General features: G+C 38.7%; 1 protein-coding gene across 1 annotated transcript in view; it reads right to left on the bottom strand.

The window, feature by feature from the left end:
* The window catches only part of GALNT12 (polypeptide N-acetylgalactosaminyltransferase 12), a 33,612-nt gene extending 15,609 nt beyond the window's left edge, over positions 1-18,003 (bottom strand). The window contains exons 1-6 of the mRNA XM_031055641.1: positions 17,814-18,003; positions 16,911-17,100; positions 13,401-13,586; positions 11,065-11,182; positions 4,918-5,094; positions 2,213-2,344 (exon numbers count right to left, since the gene is read on the bottom strand). Of these exons, the coding sequence (XP_030911501.1) occupies positions 2,213-2,344; positions 4,918-5,094; positions 11,065-11,182; positions 13,401-13,586; positions 16,911-17,100; positions 17,814-18,003 (993 nt within the window). The remainder of the gene's footprint in view (positions 1-2,212; positions 2,345-4,917; positions 5,095-11,064; positions 11,183-13,400; positions 13,587-16,910; positions 17,101-17,813) is intronic.
* Positions 18,004-18,862: the final 859 nt, after the last annotated feature.

The following is an 18,862-nucleotide window of genomic DNA, read 5'->3' as shown; positions in this document are numbered from 1 at the left end:
TGTCTCAGGCAGTTTTCAGGAATGCAATCATATCTCAGGCAAAAAGGTTCATAATTCAGTATGTTTAAGTAAAGTTTGAGGCAGCTAGCATTTTAGATAACCAAGGGTAATATGGATATTTTTATCTACGTATCAAGAAAAAAAATGTAGCGTAAGAAGCTGCTTGCCAGTGCACAGCACTGAATGCTGCTCATTAATTCTTGACTCCATTTGAATAACACATGGCTGACTTATAGGTAATCTTAGAAATATTTTTAACTTCAGTTCAAAAGTAAAAAGATTTTTTTAAGGGAGGTGAAAATCTCCATATTCCCTTGTATTCTCCTTGAACAATTAAATAACCTCACACTAAGTTGAGCTGTTATCAAAGCTGACACTTTTAAATACAGTATTTTTGTGAAGCAGAAAAGCCCTACACAGCTAAGGCGGGAGTAAAGAACACCATCAGTGATTCATTGAAGCTAGCAGATGGGACTCAATATCCACAAATCAGCTGAATCAGTAGGTGTCGTTTCTGCACTCCCAATTTCTCAGAGTACAACCATATTTCCATCACATTTTAAATTCTTCCTCCCCCCCAAAAATGGTGTATTCTCATTATGCTCACAACTAGATGACAGCATTTATGAATTGTTTTTAGAGAAATATATAGAGCACACCTAAATTACACTCTAGATACCTCAAGCAGCTCTGAACAAGAGTTATTATTTCTAGGTACTGTCAAGTGCTTGCCAGAAGATGACAATTAAATCATAAAAGAAACTGCACAAATCCCTTCTCTTCACTATCACTGGCACCAGTCTAACCCTTTCTTTTGCAGGGAGAAGGATGGAGATGGAGGGAAGGATACAATTCCCAAAATGCTCCTGGAAGATAAGTCTTATAATACCTTACTGCTTCAACTGTCTCAGAACTTGCCAGTGGCAATCCAGCACAAAAGAGCAAAAACAGAACCAACGTTTATTTGTACCAGGGTTTGTTCAAGGTACTGGATAATGGTGGGTAGCACCTTTCATGTCAGTGATCACAGAGATATTACGTCTCCTGCAAGCTCCAAGACAAATGGAAGGGGCTGGCAATTCTCCCAGAGGCTCCTAAGGGCTTTTCTGACAACTGCTGCCCTCCCTGGGGGAACTCCCACAGCTCCCCAGGGGAAACCACGACATTTCCACATTAGCATCTTTTTCATTCAACGAGTTACAAGGCTATTAGGGCAGACTGTGGGGAGACTTTGTTCCTGAATGCTTTGTATGTCCACAGAGATCAGATTTTTTTGCCTTTCCTGAAGGAGATTCAGCAGAGCCTGAGTAACTTGGGAAAGGGCAGATGGCAGGAAGACAAGGGCTGGATGTGATGATGCAGTGTGGGAATGCAGCTTAGCTGGATCTGCAGACAGACTGAGTTACCAGCAAAAGTACTTTTAAGTCAATGTGGCATTTGGTAATTAGGAAGGTATTTGATACATCTTTGCCTGGTGGAAAGGTGCAGTTTTGTGTTCCTAACGTGCAGCTAGTATCAGGTGATTTTTCAGAGGAAACAGCTACTTGCTGCATCATCTCTGCCTTCATCCCTTCCAGATGAGATTACAGTAATGTAATATACACAGAGCTATAGTTTATATTTTTTTGTAAGCTGCAAAAAGCATAAAGAGCTGTTGGCTCTTAAAAGAGAAGAGGATTCTGATTGAACCTATTGCCTGTGCCCTTGTTGGTCTAAAGTGACCTCCAGATTAAAAATTAACATGTTGGTTTAATATACAGAATCCCCTATGATCTGGAAGCACTTAGCACCAGCTCTCTTTCCCATCACCAGAGCATCATGGTTTTCATCAGATAAAATGTATGAACATATGTTTCAAAGCACACTCTTTTTCCTTTCAATTCAACAAGTAAAATAAAACACTTTATTGTTATCTTTTTGTTATGCAACATTTCGAGAAATAAAAATCTCATCTTTTCCTGCCTTTAACAGTCCCAAGATGTCACTTAGAAGGACATCAACAGCAACATTACCTGTTCTCCTACTCTGTCACAGAACTCCTTCATAAACAGCATTCCCTTAAATAAAGATTCTGATAAATACCACATTTTAAAGCCTTCCAGTTTTAACTGAATTCTACCAAAATCACAAACGGATTTAGGCACAAAAACACCTTCACACTGACTTAGTAGGAGAGAACTGCAAGCAGGCTCCCTTCTCGGCAGCCACATACCATTCCAAAGAAGCCTGGTCTGTCCTCGGGTACGTGAAGTTCTGGATACACGTTCTCCAGAAACCATTTGAAGTCCTTACATTTCAGCTTCTCTCGTAGAAGTCTCCTTTCTGTCACATCTCCATATGGTTCCTGAAAGAAGAAAAAAAAAATTAAGAAAGGAAAGAAAGAAAAAAAAAATTAAAAAAAAAATCCAGAACAGATGCTCTCTTTTAAATTATCTGTATACATTATTAGGAACCGTATGCTACAGCGATGAGTAGGACTTCTAGCCAGGAAAAATCACCATGTTTGGGTGCTGGATTTGATTTCATTATCCTTACATTTGTTAAATGCTGACAAAAAATAATTGGAACTGTGCAAGTAGAACTTTAAAATATTCTAGAAGACAGTTTGTCTAAGAAAACTCCCTAAATCTGCAAGCGAGGAAGCCCTTGAATACAGATTGCTGGAGACTGAGAAGGCGTACTGGAAAATGAGACTTCCTTTAGATAGATAATTGAAAATCTCCAAAGCAGTGAATGAATCTTTAGGACTTTAAATTATAACACTATCCATTTGCAAATTACCTGTACAGTTCTACACTTAAGTTTTGAAATTTGTGAAATCTGCTAATGCATCCTTTGAACTTCACCATTTTGGGGGGTGGGGAGTAGGGACTCTTAAACCTCCAGAGAAAAGCTTTCATTGCAGACTTTTCCCTGTCTATGGATTGGAGCAGCGTCCATGTCTTTTTACGTCTGTCTTCAAAAACCTATCTTCATATTGGCTAGGGATTTCAGATAGCCAGGCATGAGAGAGTGTTTGCAACCCCCAGATTTTTACAGGTCACTTGACACAGTCTTTCATCAAACCACAAATGTATTTGCATTTCTCAGAGCTGTGGAAATACCACTGAAAACACAAAGCAGATGTAAAACAGAGATGCCTGTTTGAATAAACAAACAGTGTGAGATATTAGCTCTGAGGTCTGAACATTAATCTTGAAGTGAAACTTCATGAAACCAATTTTTGCAGCCATAACATCAATCATTTTCCTGTATGCTACAGAACTGAATATTTGGGTTTGATGAAGTAAAAAGGTCTGAGCTCAACTGCTGCAACAAGTGGTGCACAGAGCATTATGGAAACCAAAGTTCATTGGCAGCAGCTTTGATATGTGGAAAAATAACCCTCATGAGTTTCAGTTTATATCCACTGTGTTACAATAAGCCAAGACATGAAACTTTCAGTACTAACACACAAATATCCTTTAAAGTTAAAGCTCTGTCATTACAGACATAAGATGCCCAGCACTTTACAAGAAAAATTGTCAGCATTTATTGCTCTTTTTGTGTATGACAAGCTGAAATCAGGCTGGCGTTGCCTATGGGCGAATCCCATATTTCTCTCCAAGTCAGACTCCGATAATAAAACCTAAATGGCTTTTATGACATTAAAGTAAACCAATTATTACAAATGTGTGGACTATAATGATCTAATCACCCAATTTAATCCAAACAAACACAAGATGAAAGCTAATAAAATTCATCTTCTCCAGCATCCTCCAGCATATTTTTAAAAGCCTCATGTTTTCAAGGGCAGTGTTCCCCTGCTGCATCTATTGGAGTTGGCCACGCAAATGAGTGGGGGGCTTCCTGTACCCCACACTGGTCCCTCAGGTCTGATCCAGTGCAGCCAGAGGCTGATGCCCAGCAGCCCATTCCAGGCACAAAACCAAAAAGGCAGCGTTTGGAAAACTTTTCATGCAAAGAGATCATGCTGGGGAGATCAGGCACCTCCAGAAACAAGCAACAGCAGGCAATGACTGGGGCCTGAATTTCAGACTTTGTGACAGAGGTTCATTTAATTCATTTCTAGACACTGAGAGAACATTCCAGGGTTACTGTTTTCCAGCCTTCAGGCCCCTAACAACAAATACGTCCAAGTTATGAATTTGCACACTGCTTTACTGTTTTGACATATTCAGTTTTCACAGTAACAATTTCCTGAAAAATTCTGCAACCAATGATTTTGTACTTTCATTTCAAGGAAAATAAAAACATCAACTTAAAAGAACCTCCAAAACTGACAGAACTGATACTTGAAACATTCTATTAGGAACATTTTCATCAGAGTTGCCATGACTGATTTTAATTAATTTAATCATTTCAATATTGATTTTGGTTTCTATTTGTTGGTGTGTTGTTTTGTTTTTTTTTTTAACCAAACATGGTGCAGCAGTAAATCAAACAGGAAAATCTATTTTGGTTTACATCAGTCTGAAGTTTTACAATTATCACAAGACAGGTAATTTTCTAAATATTATTACCATGCTGTTTACCTGAAGGTCTACTGTCCACTGAAACTTGTTGATTTGCATTCATTAATTGTGTAATTCTTATTGATAGTCCTGGATCAGCCATTTCACAGAAGTACATATTTTAGGCTAAACAACTCCTCCTTGCTTTGATGACCCCACTTCATATTATTCTTTCATTTATTCACTTATTATTGACATAGATTGGGCCACCTTGTACTCTTAGAGAATTTTAAATTTTTTCCAAAGAACTAAAAATTATACACTTATTCTATGTCTGAGAAAAACTTTCAGAAGGAATAAGAAATAAACATAGAAAGCACTTCATGTTAAATATTAGCTTAGTCAATAGTTAGTAGGTTGAAAACAAATTCTGAAATTCCAGGAACAATGGAGTTGAACTCACCAGGCGAGCGTGTGGGTTTCGGTGGTAATAAAGTTGTTTATATTCATCCATCCACACTTCAGCTGCACGCACACTGTTTGCCAGAGCTTTGGCCCGTGAGTATGGGGCTTGTTTGGGGAAAACATGACCTACATGGGAGCAAGGATGGATCTCAAGACTTCCTCCACACTGCCATATCTGAGCAAAGAATTGACAGTGTGTATCATTAATTTTGTCTTTTGCAAGCTCAAGGATATAGTAACAATAAACCTGTGTAAGAACAACACCGTCTCAAGAACACCACACCATACTACAAGTAACACATACAATAATTTTGTGTCTCATTTGATGACTAAACTGGATAAAATTACATCCTTGTTGCTCTTAGTAATTTGCTCTGAGTTCACAAGGAGATAATCACTCTCTGTTTTTATCTGGAGTGCAATATTCCTTTCTTAGTTTTATTTTCTCATGATAAGATGTGATCTACCATACAAGTTATGCAGGCATTGTTAAAAAAAAAATTAAAAGACAAAAGAAGCATGTTACTTTTCCAAATTAACCACATAAATAGCTATCTCAGAAAGAAACCAGTAACTGATAACTAATTCTTACCAGAAATCTATAGATCTATATACCATCTATATATTCTACTAGAAAGCTGACTTGACAAAGGTAAGCTTCCCATTTGTACATTCACCAATCTAGAAGGGAGGCATAGGTGCCTGGTGATAAAATCTCACTAACCTTTTCCATTGGAAAGCTGGGAAAAGTACCCCAGACCCAAGACATGAAAAGAAAAAGCAAAGTACTTCTATAACTTATTATGGTCCAACCAACAACAATGAAACAACCTCCCCTATCTAAACCAATATTCCTGCTTGATGCCAAGGAAGTACTTGCACCCAAATGTGGAATTGGCATGTCCCTGCAAACCATCACTCTGCCCTTGTGCTCAGGCTCCTGCTTCTCTGGCTCCGCAGGTTGAGAAATGTACAGCCCATGAGATAAAGTCCAGAAACAACCATCAAGTGGATCCATTAGCCTCAGCACTATGTACACATTTTTGTAATTACATTCTTCTCCTTTAAAAACCAAGGACTTTTGGCAGTTCATCTACACAGCCACTTTCCCATCACCCATTCTGATCTCAAGTTTGATTACTTGAAAGGAAAGCAGAGCTATGCATTTCCTATTCAATATTGTGTGTGACCACACCATGGCAGATGCCCTGTTTCTGAAGGGTGCCTGAAACAAGGTTTCTGAAATTTTGCCAGATGGGAGGAAGGCCGGATATGTTGCTGTATTTGAACTAACTTGAGGCTGTCACCAATGGCTCTGATGGACTTTCCATAAAAGATTTAGAATTCTCCTCATGTATTCAACCATGCGTAAGTGGCAGCTCATCATTCCTTTGTAAATGGAAGACAAAGGAAATTAGCTGGGATAGGCTTAAGGGGTAGAGGTTTGCTCCCTGACAACCTTCTTGTATAAGACATACATTTTTAATTACATGCTATACAAATAAATACAGCAGGAGTGAAAGATATGAGGTAACAAATAAAAGCTCTGCTGCTAACAGTGCCAAAGATCATTGGTGGGACTTTTCCTACCTCTCTCTCTGGGAGTTTTAGGGATCTATAAAGATAAAGGCTTTCAGCTCACACAAGATAGAACTTGGTTTTAGACTGCTAACTTTCAGGGGATTTTTTTAAAGTTACTTAGAATTTCTCTAAAATTTCTAAATTTGGAAATCAATGAGTGATATCTCCATTGATTTGGTTCTGAATAACAACATTGGACATTCTGCATGGCACAATGCTGTATTTAACTGAAGTGTAAGCACTCTAATACATATATTTACTTTTAAAACAGAGAGTTTCTTTAAAGATATAGGTAATTCATTAATCAGTTATAGGGACTACTGGATAATTATTACTTCCTGGATTTAAAATTTTAATTTCTTGTTTTCCACATGAAGTTTCTCTCCTCTTTTTTGCTGCTTTTCAGGGAAGCAGTATATTTGTCATTTGAACAAAGATGAGTAAAGGAATTATACAATAAATCTAGAATTCTGTACTAATCTTTTAAACAAATTGCATATTTTCTTAGGTAAGTTACTTTACTGCCATTTTGAAAGCTGCTATGAAACCAACTATCCACTTTCACTTTACAACCTCCTTTTTTGAGATTTATTTCAAAACAAAATTTTTCATAATTATTATTTCTACGTTCAAAATTATTTTTTAAAGCTTCAATTTACCATTCAAGATTTGTCAGCAAATATTAAGAGCCATAAGTTTATTAGTTTAAAATTTTCCAATGTTATATTCCACATAAGAATTATTAATTCACCTTTATTTATCTACTTTAAAAAAAGTTATTAGGAACAGATGATAAAGACTACTGAAATAAAAATGTAGTTAAGAAGGAAGCACACGCTTCAGCTCTTCCATGATAAAATCTGATTTCAAAGGAATGAAACAAACTGACCATACCTCTGCTAAATTGATGACAAAAAGAGAATTCCATAACAGCTGAATTTTTAATAATTAAAGCTCTGTAAAAAATAACTGTAGGTTGCTAAGCAATGCTCATTAAATTCTAAGTATTTCATAAAAACAGTACAAAAATTATCTTGTCATCCTATTACAAAAGAAAATTGAATATACTTCAGCTAAACAATTCCTCAAAAGGTTTATTCACTTTCATTTTAATGGAAAAATTATGACCTCTATATAAAATCAGGTACAAATGAACAGCCATAAAATAAAGCGAGGAATTTAATAGAGAAACTAAAGTTGATTACTAAATGCTAAGTAAGTGGTTCTGCAGAAGATTCTCTATAAAACTAGTTCAACCTTCTCTAACAGAAAAGCACATAAGGTTTCATGCATATTTTGCAAGCTCACGTACATGTAGATCTGTTTCTTTACCAGGTCTGGGTAACTCACAGCTCTCACTATAAAAGCACACATTTTTCCTCCACTTCAATAAGAAAACAAGGTGACATTCCTTTTTTCACTTTCACTTTCATCTTGATGCATGCAGACTATCGGCATATTTTCTTTTGTTTTCAGAGGCAGATGGTGGCATTATGAAAACCTACAGAAAATGTTCAAAATCTCACCTTGGGATCACTGTCCCTGTCAGGGTCTCTGGAAAATTGACCTTGTGCTGGGTCAATGAATACTAAAGAATAAAAGCTCTACCAGCTCATTCTAACATTTTAAGACTATCTGGAAGAAATAAAAAACATAGAAAGGATGCTACATCCTAAAAAAGGGCAAAATGTGGAAAACCTTATGTTTCTGCTGCTCTCTCTCTGCTGCAATGTTGTCTTGACAACTTGTGGCTAAGCCCCCAGTGTGGTGCTCATGCACAATCTGCTGGAAGCTGGGTGGGTGGAGCGGTGCCCGGACACACAGACTCACCCCGGCTGCTCTCAACACAAGACAGAGTTCCAGATCCAGACAAAAAGAAACAATACAAAAATACTGGAAGAGAGAAGACCCCAGGTCTTCTGAGTTGTATCACCCAGGCTCATAGGCAGTAACATTTCTGAGAAGAAAGGCCTTTTTGCATATGGTAGGCTGAAGGACAGACCACAGACATATTAAGCCTTGGTCCAGAAACAAACTTACATTGCAGCACCACTTGCAGGACCAAGAACAGAGAGGGAACAGAAGCTGCAACCAGGCTCCCTTTGCTCTGAGTACAAGAGGGAGAAGATGAAAAAGCATGTTTTGAATCCCTCAGAAAGAGGAGTTTCAATGCCCATTATGCCCATGAAGTGAAATCTTATCCAGCCAAATAGCATTAAGCAATCCAAAATCAAGGTACATTGACTCAATTCTGTATTCAGCACGTAGCTTCCATCTCTCTTAGTCATCGTGCTTTTAGTGAAAGCTTTGTCCTTGTTGCACCTCTCAAAACCACAGAGAATTTCTTCAGCTCAGAATAATCGAAGTGCAAGAAAGAGGAGGCTTGAGGACAAGTCTTTTCATGCCATTGGGAGAGAGTGGTGTTTTCAGAGACGAGAGCAACAATAAATTAATTTACAGCGGTTTTGAGTAGTTCTGCTCCTAATTTTCAGGTCTGACAGGTTTAGAAAACACAAGGACAACAACACTAACAATGATTTATCCCTTCCGACCTCTTGGAACACTGTAGGCAGCCAAAAGAACACAGTTAAACAGCATTGTAGCACTCTGCTCTGCTCCACAAAAATCCCCTCCACACAGAGCACAAGTACAAGGGCTCCAAATCAAACAGAGCAAAGCATGTTGCGTACAAATACCCAGATGCTACTGGCAATCTGCACTAGGAAAATTGGCCAGGCATATTTGTTGGCCATTGCAGAGCCTGTCCTGTTAAATCATTTGTCTCCCAGGAGTTGCCTGAACCACCTACACCTACGTGCTGGCACAAACACTTGCAGAGTGTTTGTGTGCTCTCTCCTGGGGACTCTGCTGCTCCCTTTGTGATTCTCCTGTGTGCTAGGCCACCTCTGAGGCTTCCTCTCTCCCATGAGGAGACCTCTGTCCTGCATGCTGAAGGAGTAAAGGCACTGCTCTTACATGCTGCTGCACCCCACAGAGCCCTGGCTCAGGGGAACCAGTGACGTACAAAATGAGACTGGCTGCCAGACCTTCATAGAGGTCAATGGCAATGGAAGGGTGGGCCTAAAGCAGCAGCTGGTACTGGGGCACTCTGAGCCAAAAGGAAGGGTCATGCTGCATGCAAGCCTTGGTCTCCCCAAAAGCAACACAAAAGAGCAGAAAGCCAAGAACTGCATGCCAAATGTGCCATATAAGAGGTTTTCTTCAAGGAGTTGAAGTTCTGGGTACACCGAGACCAGAGACTCCTGCTTCAGAGGGGCACAGGGCTGATGGAGGTGGGTCAACTGCTTCTCCCTTCAGGTGGAGGCCTGGTGAACTAGACCAAGACTACTGAGTAGGCTGCTTTTGGGTTTACGTGCCAGAAACTGTTCCTTAGGTGAAAAAGGAGGTGGTCATGAACTCAGATTGAAAAGCATTTCCAGTTGAGAAGTCTCCCTCCAGAGGGAAACCATATCAACTCTAAGCCTGTGCTTGTTATTCCTAAAAATATTTGTTCCTTATTTTTATACTCTCTTATCTACGATTTCTGCACTACAGGCAGCAGGAAATCGTAACAGCAGCCAGGAGGACTCCATGCTTCTCTGGTTAACACACAGACATCCAGAGAGACAGTCTGCTGATGTCTCCTTTCTCAAGAAAGTGGGTTTGTAACATTAAAATGCTATTTAACCTTGAAATCTGTTGTCACCTGGTAAAAAATCCAAAAATCCTCCTGTACCATGAGTCAATGACTCAGAGAAATGCAAACATGACCATCAAAAATAAGAGATGATGGGCAGAACAGACAAGGGTAATTCAGGATAATAAGCTGTGAACTCCATAAAAGCCAAAAGAGGCATCCCTCTTACATCACCACTGGATGGCTTCAATGAGCTAGGTATGATTTGGCATAAACCATAGGTAGCCAATGCTCAGTGGGAATCAGCACTGGTAACAGCTGAGCAGAGGAGAACTCTGCTTTGCTGATCAGCTGGACTGTCCTGTGTCTCCTCTCTTTTCCAGCTGTAAATCCTTTCCATTACAGCTATCTGACTCACACCTGAGCACTTGGTCATGCCTCCTGTGGGCACAACTCTACATTTACTGGAGATCTTCCACTTTGTATAACCTTTGTACAAACTTTTTCTGAGGTGAAACAGAACAAAGGCTTAAAATTAGTACAGGGGCTGCCTTCTCCTGCCCCACTGGGAACTGCTTGCTCCATCAACCAGAGCAAGAACTCTGAGTCACATCAAAGCACTACAAATCTTCTTCTCCATGACCTCCTTCAAGCTGCAGGATGTAAATTTCACCCACTTGTATCACAGCCCTTTTTACATTTTATACTAGAGCTCAAAATAAAGACATGTATTTAAAAATTGCTTTAAAATAGCTATTTGGAAGAAAGGTACAGTGATCCTGAAGTGCAAGAACAAGATACTTCCAAAACACTCCCTTCTTAGCACTTGCTTACATTACAGCTACCTCATTAAGTAAAAGGGCATGAAGAAAGAAACAGGAACTTGTTGTATTCTGAGGAAAAGAAACTTTCAATTAAGCCACCTACCCTAAATGAGAATTCAAGGTTTTCTCCTCCCCAGACTTCCATTCCTGTGTCATAGGAACCAAGATAATCAAAGTACTTCTTGCTCACAGAAAATAATCCACCTGCCATGGTTGGAGACCTATGAAAGAGAATAGTAGCTCTGAACTGAATAAAAAAAAATTAAAGCAATGTAACAGATAAAATACAATATATTTTTATTTTCTCAGTCTTTTCTGGATACAAAGTAACAGTTAGAAATTTATCAATTATTATGAGGCCATTTGAATTTAATTTTGTATTAAAAAACCTTACCTGAAACAACACTGGAATGTAAAAATATTGTGTTAAAATAAATTTTTCCAATTGCAGTGTCTGTATGTAAATGAAGAGCCTCTTCACATAACAGAACATTACTTCTTTGGGGCAGAACTGTATTAGTTGGCTCTGAAATTTTAAGTGCTGTATCCTTATATATTTTACTTAAGCAATAATTAAATAAATACTTGTGCTTTAGTAATTAAAACCAACCTTCTTGATCCCACTAATATAAATTGAAAAAACTCTCACATTTTAATTTTTAAGTAAATATAGCCCCTAAGGAGATTTGTTTTCTTTCTAAGAAAGAAACCATCTGTGTGTTCTTAAATTTTTTACTAAGTTTTGAGGAAAAAGAAACAGGAGTCATGGCTGGGTCCTCATTGAAGATCACATGGCCCACAGTGCCAGGACACTTAAGGGATGTACACTTCCATTATGGTAGAGTCTGCACATACACATGAATTTGTATTTGTTCAGTGTTGTTCCCTATTGTTTACAGTCTTAGGATGACTTTCTTTGAAGTGTCAAGTATATAATGGTGATTAGAACTAAGTTCATTTGGCATTATGTGAATTTTACTAAATTGCTGTTGAGGTAAATATCAACAAAAGCGAGATGAATGATCAATTACTCCTAATCTGTCAAAACTAATTTTACCAGTTTTCTTTTTGAAGCAACACTGTCTCACACTGTCATATGTTGTTTCAAAGAATGGAATGAGATGAGACAAGACAGAAGGAAAAATAAACTCCATAACCAGTCAAGTCCTTCTGTCTCCCTCCAGATATCTCCAAACCAAGCTGTTGGTGACACCACTCCCAGCACTGCTGTTTTCTCCAGACACTTGTCGAGCTCACAGTCCTCAGGCTACCCTGAAACTTTATCCCTCATCATTTTCCTCTTGGCATGTCAAAGACAATTCTTCTTATCAAGAAGAAAAAAAGCATCATATTTGACCTAAATGTTTTAAAACATTTATTCTATTTGGATGTTTCTTTTTTAAGGAAGGCATGGATTAATATATGCTGAGAAAGACTCAATTACCACCTCACTTTTCCCATTTAAAAAAAAGTTCATTCTGTTAAGGATAAATACATTAATATTTGTGAAATACTGGGTATTAATACCATGATAAGCAACTTACAAAAAACTAAGAAAAATTAATAATTCAATTTTTTGTGGTCTATACAATAACAGATAAAAGTACTAACAAAATGATAGTATTAAAAATGCTGAACAGGTTCATTTGCTTCAATAAACTGCATAAATACATGAACTTCCATAGCAGATGGGGCTAGGTTGAACATGGCAGATCCTCAGCTATCAGGATCTTGTCTACCATTCCCATTTTCCAGATGCCTAGTTTGTTCTATTCTCTTACCTCTACTAAATATACAATGTTGAGTCACAAATAATACCAATTGATGGCATCTTGTCTTAAAATAAAACAAAACTAAAACCCATAATGAAGACATCAGCCTGAGCTCTGCGAGGTAGTCCTTCACAGAAACTGTGGTGTATAGAGCTGTATCGTTTCACCCCAGTAAAGAGCTGGCAAAATGGTTCAGCTTTGAAAATAGCACAGTGAACTACACAGCACAGAAAAGAAATCTTCAAAACTGCTTTTACCTTCTTACCGGTTGGTGATTTTTTTTTCCCCTTTTCATCATTGCCCATGATACATTTCCTCTACAACACACAGCTCTTTGCTTTGCACAGAGGACATCCTCCAGTATTAGTTAATCGGTTACTCTCTTTCCATGTGCTGGTAAGCATCTGTAAGAGTTTGTCTAGAGGAGTCAAGAGCCTACTTTGCAATAGGCTTTCCATATGGAAGATGAAACAGGATTTTCAGCTTTTAGAGCACTATTTTTTTCAGGAATATGGTAAGCAGGAGCTATTTTGGAAAAAAAATGGGGAACTAAACAAAATACATACTTTTTAGTAATAAGTTCATTTCCCAAATATCTTTCAGCACCTGGCATTTTCAGGCGAAATCAAAAACACATTCACAGTTTCTAGGATGCATAAAAATTAACCTGATCACATCAGTCTTGGACTTCCTCCGTTTTTGTTCTCTTTCAGGGGTACTGTGCCAAGTGAAGACCAGGCGCCAATCAAATCCACCAATCTGTGGCTCACCAGCATTTCCCAAGTACTCAAATGTGTTCCAGTCAATAACATCAATAACAGGGCAGACAACAGCTGTTTCTTCTTCAGCAATCCTGGTAAGGTTTTAAAACAAAAGGGTGAGTTCCATTAGAAACATCTCTAAAAATAAAATTTAAAAAAAACTAGAACTGACAAGAACAAAGAATGCTTACAACACCAAACATGAAGCTTTGCTCCTTCTCAATTCATGCTGCAATAACAAGGAAATGATGATACAATAAATACAAGAATAACCCCCATTTTCCTACATCAGCAGGATGTATCAGGATGGACTCCACTGGCAAGCATCAACCTTCCTGGATGGTGGAAGCAAGATATGCCAGATGGCTTGAAATAACACATTCAGCATCTGGCTTGGCTGCCATAGCCAGCACCACTTTATCAAGAGAAAAAAAGTTAATTTTCTTTTGTACAGGTAGCTGTTTAAGAGACCAATTTGATTGCATACTTCCGCAGTGATGAATAATAAACCAGCCAGACTCTTGGCCCTTGAAGTCATGGCTGTTCTTGTAACTGTGATCATCTGCAAATGTTGCAGTGAGTACTGTAACAGTAACTCAAAAAGAAGCCCTGAGCTTAGAAAAAACCAAACCTGCAACATGGGAATTAGACATCCTACAATGAAACATAACTGAAGGAGGCCTCAAGAAACCCTGGCAACATAGGAGATGGAAAGGAGAAAAAAGATAGCACTGCAGAATGACATTCCTAATACCAAGGGTGATCTAAAGATAGTCAAGATCTTTATCATACTAAGAATACATCAGAGCTGATGACATTTCTTGCAGGTCTACTTCTACAAGGAGATAAACCCCTTCCTCCTTTTCTCAATATCATGCAGGGTTTTCAGGATTCCTTTCCAAAAGGATTCATCCTTACAGAAGGCAGTGGGATTATTAGCCTTCTCCTCACCTTCTAGAATGGCCTCCCTCAGTACTAGGAGCACCATCAAGCACACAAGCTCAAGCCAAGGTCTTCCTCCTAAATCACTGTTTAGCATCTTCCCTCTTCTAGTTAGACACCCCCTGATATTTCAGTGAAATGCAGTAACTTGTTTCACTTAGAGATGCAGATATGCACTTTAGCCTTGCATCTTGTATTTACATATTTCAGAGGTGAAGGAAAACTGAACACATTATATTGTCAAACAAGTAAGAGATGCAGTGCATCTGTCATCCAAAGGGAGCTCATTCCTAATGGGATTGTTAGGCTAAAAATCTGTAGACTGACCAATGGCGCATACTGTGAAATTAGAGTATCTTGTGATGGTTAAATGCAGCAGAGAACAGCAGCAATTCCAAAGTTGTATTGTCTGAGCTGAGAAAGACTGCCCAAAGTGTGAAATGGCCTCTTGTGGCTGGAGGGAATATGTGAAACAGCTGTTTTCTTCTTTATGATCTCCCGTTGAGACCTTGTTTGGTAGAGCACATGAAAGAGCTTTTAAAAACATTGTTATCTCCTGTCTCACTTGCATAAAACTTTGCACAAATCCTCGTTGTACAAGGCAATGAAAATGATATCCACACGTAGAGGAAAAGGGAAAAAAAACAGTAAAAAGTAAAAATATTTTCCTCCTCCTGTAACAAGTAGGAAAATAAGTAACAAGTAGGTAGCTGGCATACGATTTCAATTATGAAAGGAATGAATTAAGTGAAAAACCATCACCTTTTCTGTAAGTTAAGAATTAACTAGATGGTACAATGCACAGGCAGCTTACAAATACAACTATGTTTGCACTGCAAAATGATAACACTGTGGTATTGCTGCCGTACATTTGAGTCAGATACACCGCAGAAAAAAACCCTTAGAGATGCATGTCCGCATCTGCAGCAAGAACGGCAGGGATTCCAAGAGAGGGCTAACTTTTAACAGGTGGTGACGATTGCATTTAAAAAAATCCCAATCCTTCCTCAAGATTGCCATCTAGTGGTGCGCTAAAGAAGTGAAGAAATCACAGACTTTTCCCCCCATCATACAGTTTTTCAGGCGACAGTTGTTAAACCTATGCCCGTGATTTGAGGTTTATCCCTTTTCCTTTCTTCACGCTATCATAGCTACCCCCCAGCTATGTGGAATACACTCGGTGTGAAATTTCGAAACAAAGTAAGTGTGACAATTTTAAGAAAACAAAAACCTGAAACTGTATTCTAGATACAATTTCAAAGGGACATGGGGAATTTGGGAACACAAGTCCCACTAGGAATCAGGAAGACTCGCACACATTAAGATACTTTGTGGTTTTGGGAGTCTCTCTCCAGTTCATATTCAGGCTGTTTTATCTGGTCCTTTTCTGTTACTCTACAGTACCTGGTGGGAATCTTAACAGGATCCAAATCAAAACACTGGCCTTGAGGAAAGATTTTTTTTTCTTTTAATTATGTTTTAAAGAAAGCTGGTTTTCTACATACGGTATTTTGGAGGTCTGATTCAGGTCCTGTATCTATCAGTATCTGCTAATGGCATCCAAGGGGGTAAAGCCATGAGCTGTTAGCAAAAGGGGCAAAACCAACAGAGCCTTGTAATGTGATGCAGAGCAGCAGGTGCTGTGGTGAGGTGCTGGTGGCTGAACCCATAGCAGGAAAAGTCGACGTATGGCTGCTGGCTACACATGGGTGAGGCTTCAAGAATATAATAAATATTCTCAGCTGAAACAGAAGGCTATTGTTCTGGTTTCTAGGGGTTTTTTGTTAAGAGTTTTGGGAAGGTTCCTTGGTTTTTTTGTTTGTTTGTTTGCTTTTAATTAACCAAAGTTTTCTGAACAGCCTGACAGATCTGCAGAATTAAGAGACCACACAGGCATTAAGTACAGCGTCCCAGGACAGATGGTTTCCAAGTAAGAGTCAGTGTTGACATAACATTTACTCCTCCCTATCCTACACCATGATGCTTTATGTCAGAACCAGTCTGGAAAGGTGGATTTGCTCAGGACTAAGAAGATGGAGTTTATTGACTTGTATTATGCAGACACTGCCCTGCAGGGTACACATCTTTCCAGACCTTCTGCTCACCCAGGCTAACAAAAATAGCCTCCTTTACCAGTGTTCCAAAAGCTGGAGGTGAGGACTCATCTTCTTGGAAACCAAAACTTTCCATTGCCTGAAGAGGCGGCTTGGTCCTCAGGAAAAAAAAAAAAAACACAAACAAAAAACCCCCAAATTAAAAAAACAAACAAAAAAAATCAAAACCCACCATGCCATGATCTTTCAAACTTCCATTTGCATTTGCTCCCCCACAGCCAGGAGACAAACACAAACACTCACGGTGCCTGCAGTAACCTTTGGTGAGCCATGAGTCATTTTTCCACTGCAGAAGTGGCCAAACTCTCTCGCCCCTTCTCCTCCAGCGGAGGAGAAAACCAGCCCAGAGCATAAGCTCACCTTGCCAGCAGTGGCTCCAGCCAGCCCTCATGGCATTCACAGTGGCAGTCCAGGAACGTTAGGATGTCTCCTTTGGCCACAGACGCCCCCAGCAGCCGGGCTCGGACCAGCCCCTCCCTCTTATTTGCGCGGATAAGACGTACCTTGCGTAGGCCTGCCACGTAGTTTTCCAAAGTCTCCTTTAAATGTTCTGTAACAAGCCAAAAAAGAAGGGAATAATATACTCTGAAATTATTTATGTCTTTCTATAGGAAGCTCTCTCCTCACTAACATAATACTTATAGTAGGGCTCTAAAGATTGTGGTACTTTGAACTCAGATTCGGCTATACATGTTTAGAAAGGACATGAAAAAAGCACAAAACCTGGATTTGGACACAAATGACAGTTACTTTTAAGAAATTGAACACTTCACATGTACCTCTGTAATACATCCCCAGATTGATAAGAACTTCTCAAATGTTACTTAAGACTTTCTGTATAAAAGTTTTATTCTTAACACAATTCATGTGGTGGAAAATGCCAGCATTGCCTTTATGTCCTGTTGTTCAAACAAGACCAAAAAACTAGGTCACTGTCATTATATGAGACACCAGGGGAGCATTGGCGCAATCAAAACTTGCTCAGTTCTGGGAACCCAAAGTGCTCTGATCAGACTGTAGTCTATCTCTACACACAAGCACTCATGTTACTGCACAGCAAATGTGCTTCCCCATTCCAAACTAAATTTGGTACATAAGCCAAATTTTTCACCGGCACACTACAAGAAAAACTGTTTTTCAGTGAGAACCCTTTGTTGTACAGTTTTCTGTTATGTGACCTGAACAGCATAACTCTTTCTCCTATGAACTGGCTGACCAAAAAGCCCATCAACAATCAATACTATTTAGACTAATTCTTCCTACCTTTGTCACTGTAATCATCTACAAGGATAATTTCTTCCAAAAGTATATCCGGAGATGTCTCAAGAACACTGTGAACAGTTCGCAGAAGCGTTGACCAAGCCTCATTATAAAAAGCTATCACAACAGAGGTTTTTGGCAGGTTATAATAATCATATTTCTTCTCTCTGCATCTGTAAAGGGGGAATAACATTTAGTAGAAGTGCAAAAGCATTTATTAATTTCCAGGAAACAATTCTCAAATCCATTTGCAAGCTAGTTACTAACTACAAGCAAGAACACAGAATGGATCTTAAAAGAAATGCATGTGTGTGGGAAATTGTATGAGAAGACATTAGGAAGTTGCTCTTACAGAGGTTCGATTTCCACAGAAGCATTATGAATAAAATTCTGCAAACTATCAAAATGTCTAAAAAGAAAAATAATAGGAGGTGTTCTGGGCTGGTGTAGCTGCAGTAGCTGTCTTCGCACAAATTCAAATAGAAAAACAACTAATGGACAAAATGTGCCTCAGATTAAAGGAAAAAAAAAAAGAAATGTAAAACCTAAGTGGAGTAAAAACAGTAACATAAACTAGTGATAACTGTTGCTTTGGAAAATAGAACAAGTGCTAGACAGTAAAAATACGACTGTGAAGGAACAGCAACATATAAAGAGGAAAAAAAACCCCAAACCAAACAACCAGCAACAAAAATGAAATGTATGCACACTGAAGCAGAATTTGGAGAGACCACAAACTGGCAAAATCTAATAGTGAAATCCACGGAAACGTAAAACACACATAGAAATTCATGCTTTTGGCTCTATGGAGAGCCAGAAAGTTTGCAAACCTTTGGATTAAGCTCCAGAATGTATTTCCTATAAATATATATATGAACTTCCCTAAATGAACATAAGGATGCCAAGAAAGTTATAGCTGAGCCAAATGTATAAATTCTTAAAAGAATCCCCTGGTTCAGAAGAATTTTAAAATAACGATGGCATCTTCTACAATTTCTCCTCTTTGCTTAGAGCATTCCATATTGGCAGCTTTTATTGCCAGCAGTCAACAA

The sequence above is a fragment of the Geospiza fortis genome, unplaced genomic scaffold (genome assembly GCF_000277835.1).
Source record: "Geospiza fortis unplaced genomic scaffold, GeoFor_1.0 scaffold206, whole genome shotgun sequence".
Lineage (NCBI taxonomy): Eukaryota > Metazoa > Chordata > Aves > Passeriformes > Thraupidae > Geospiza > Geospiza fortis.
The sequence above is the reverse complement of the archived record's forward strand: the minus strand, read 5'-3'. Positions and strand labels throughout refer to the sequence as shown.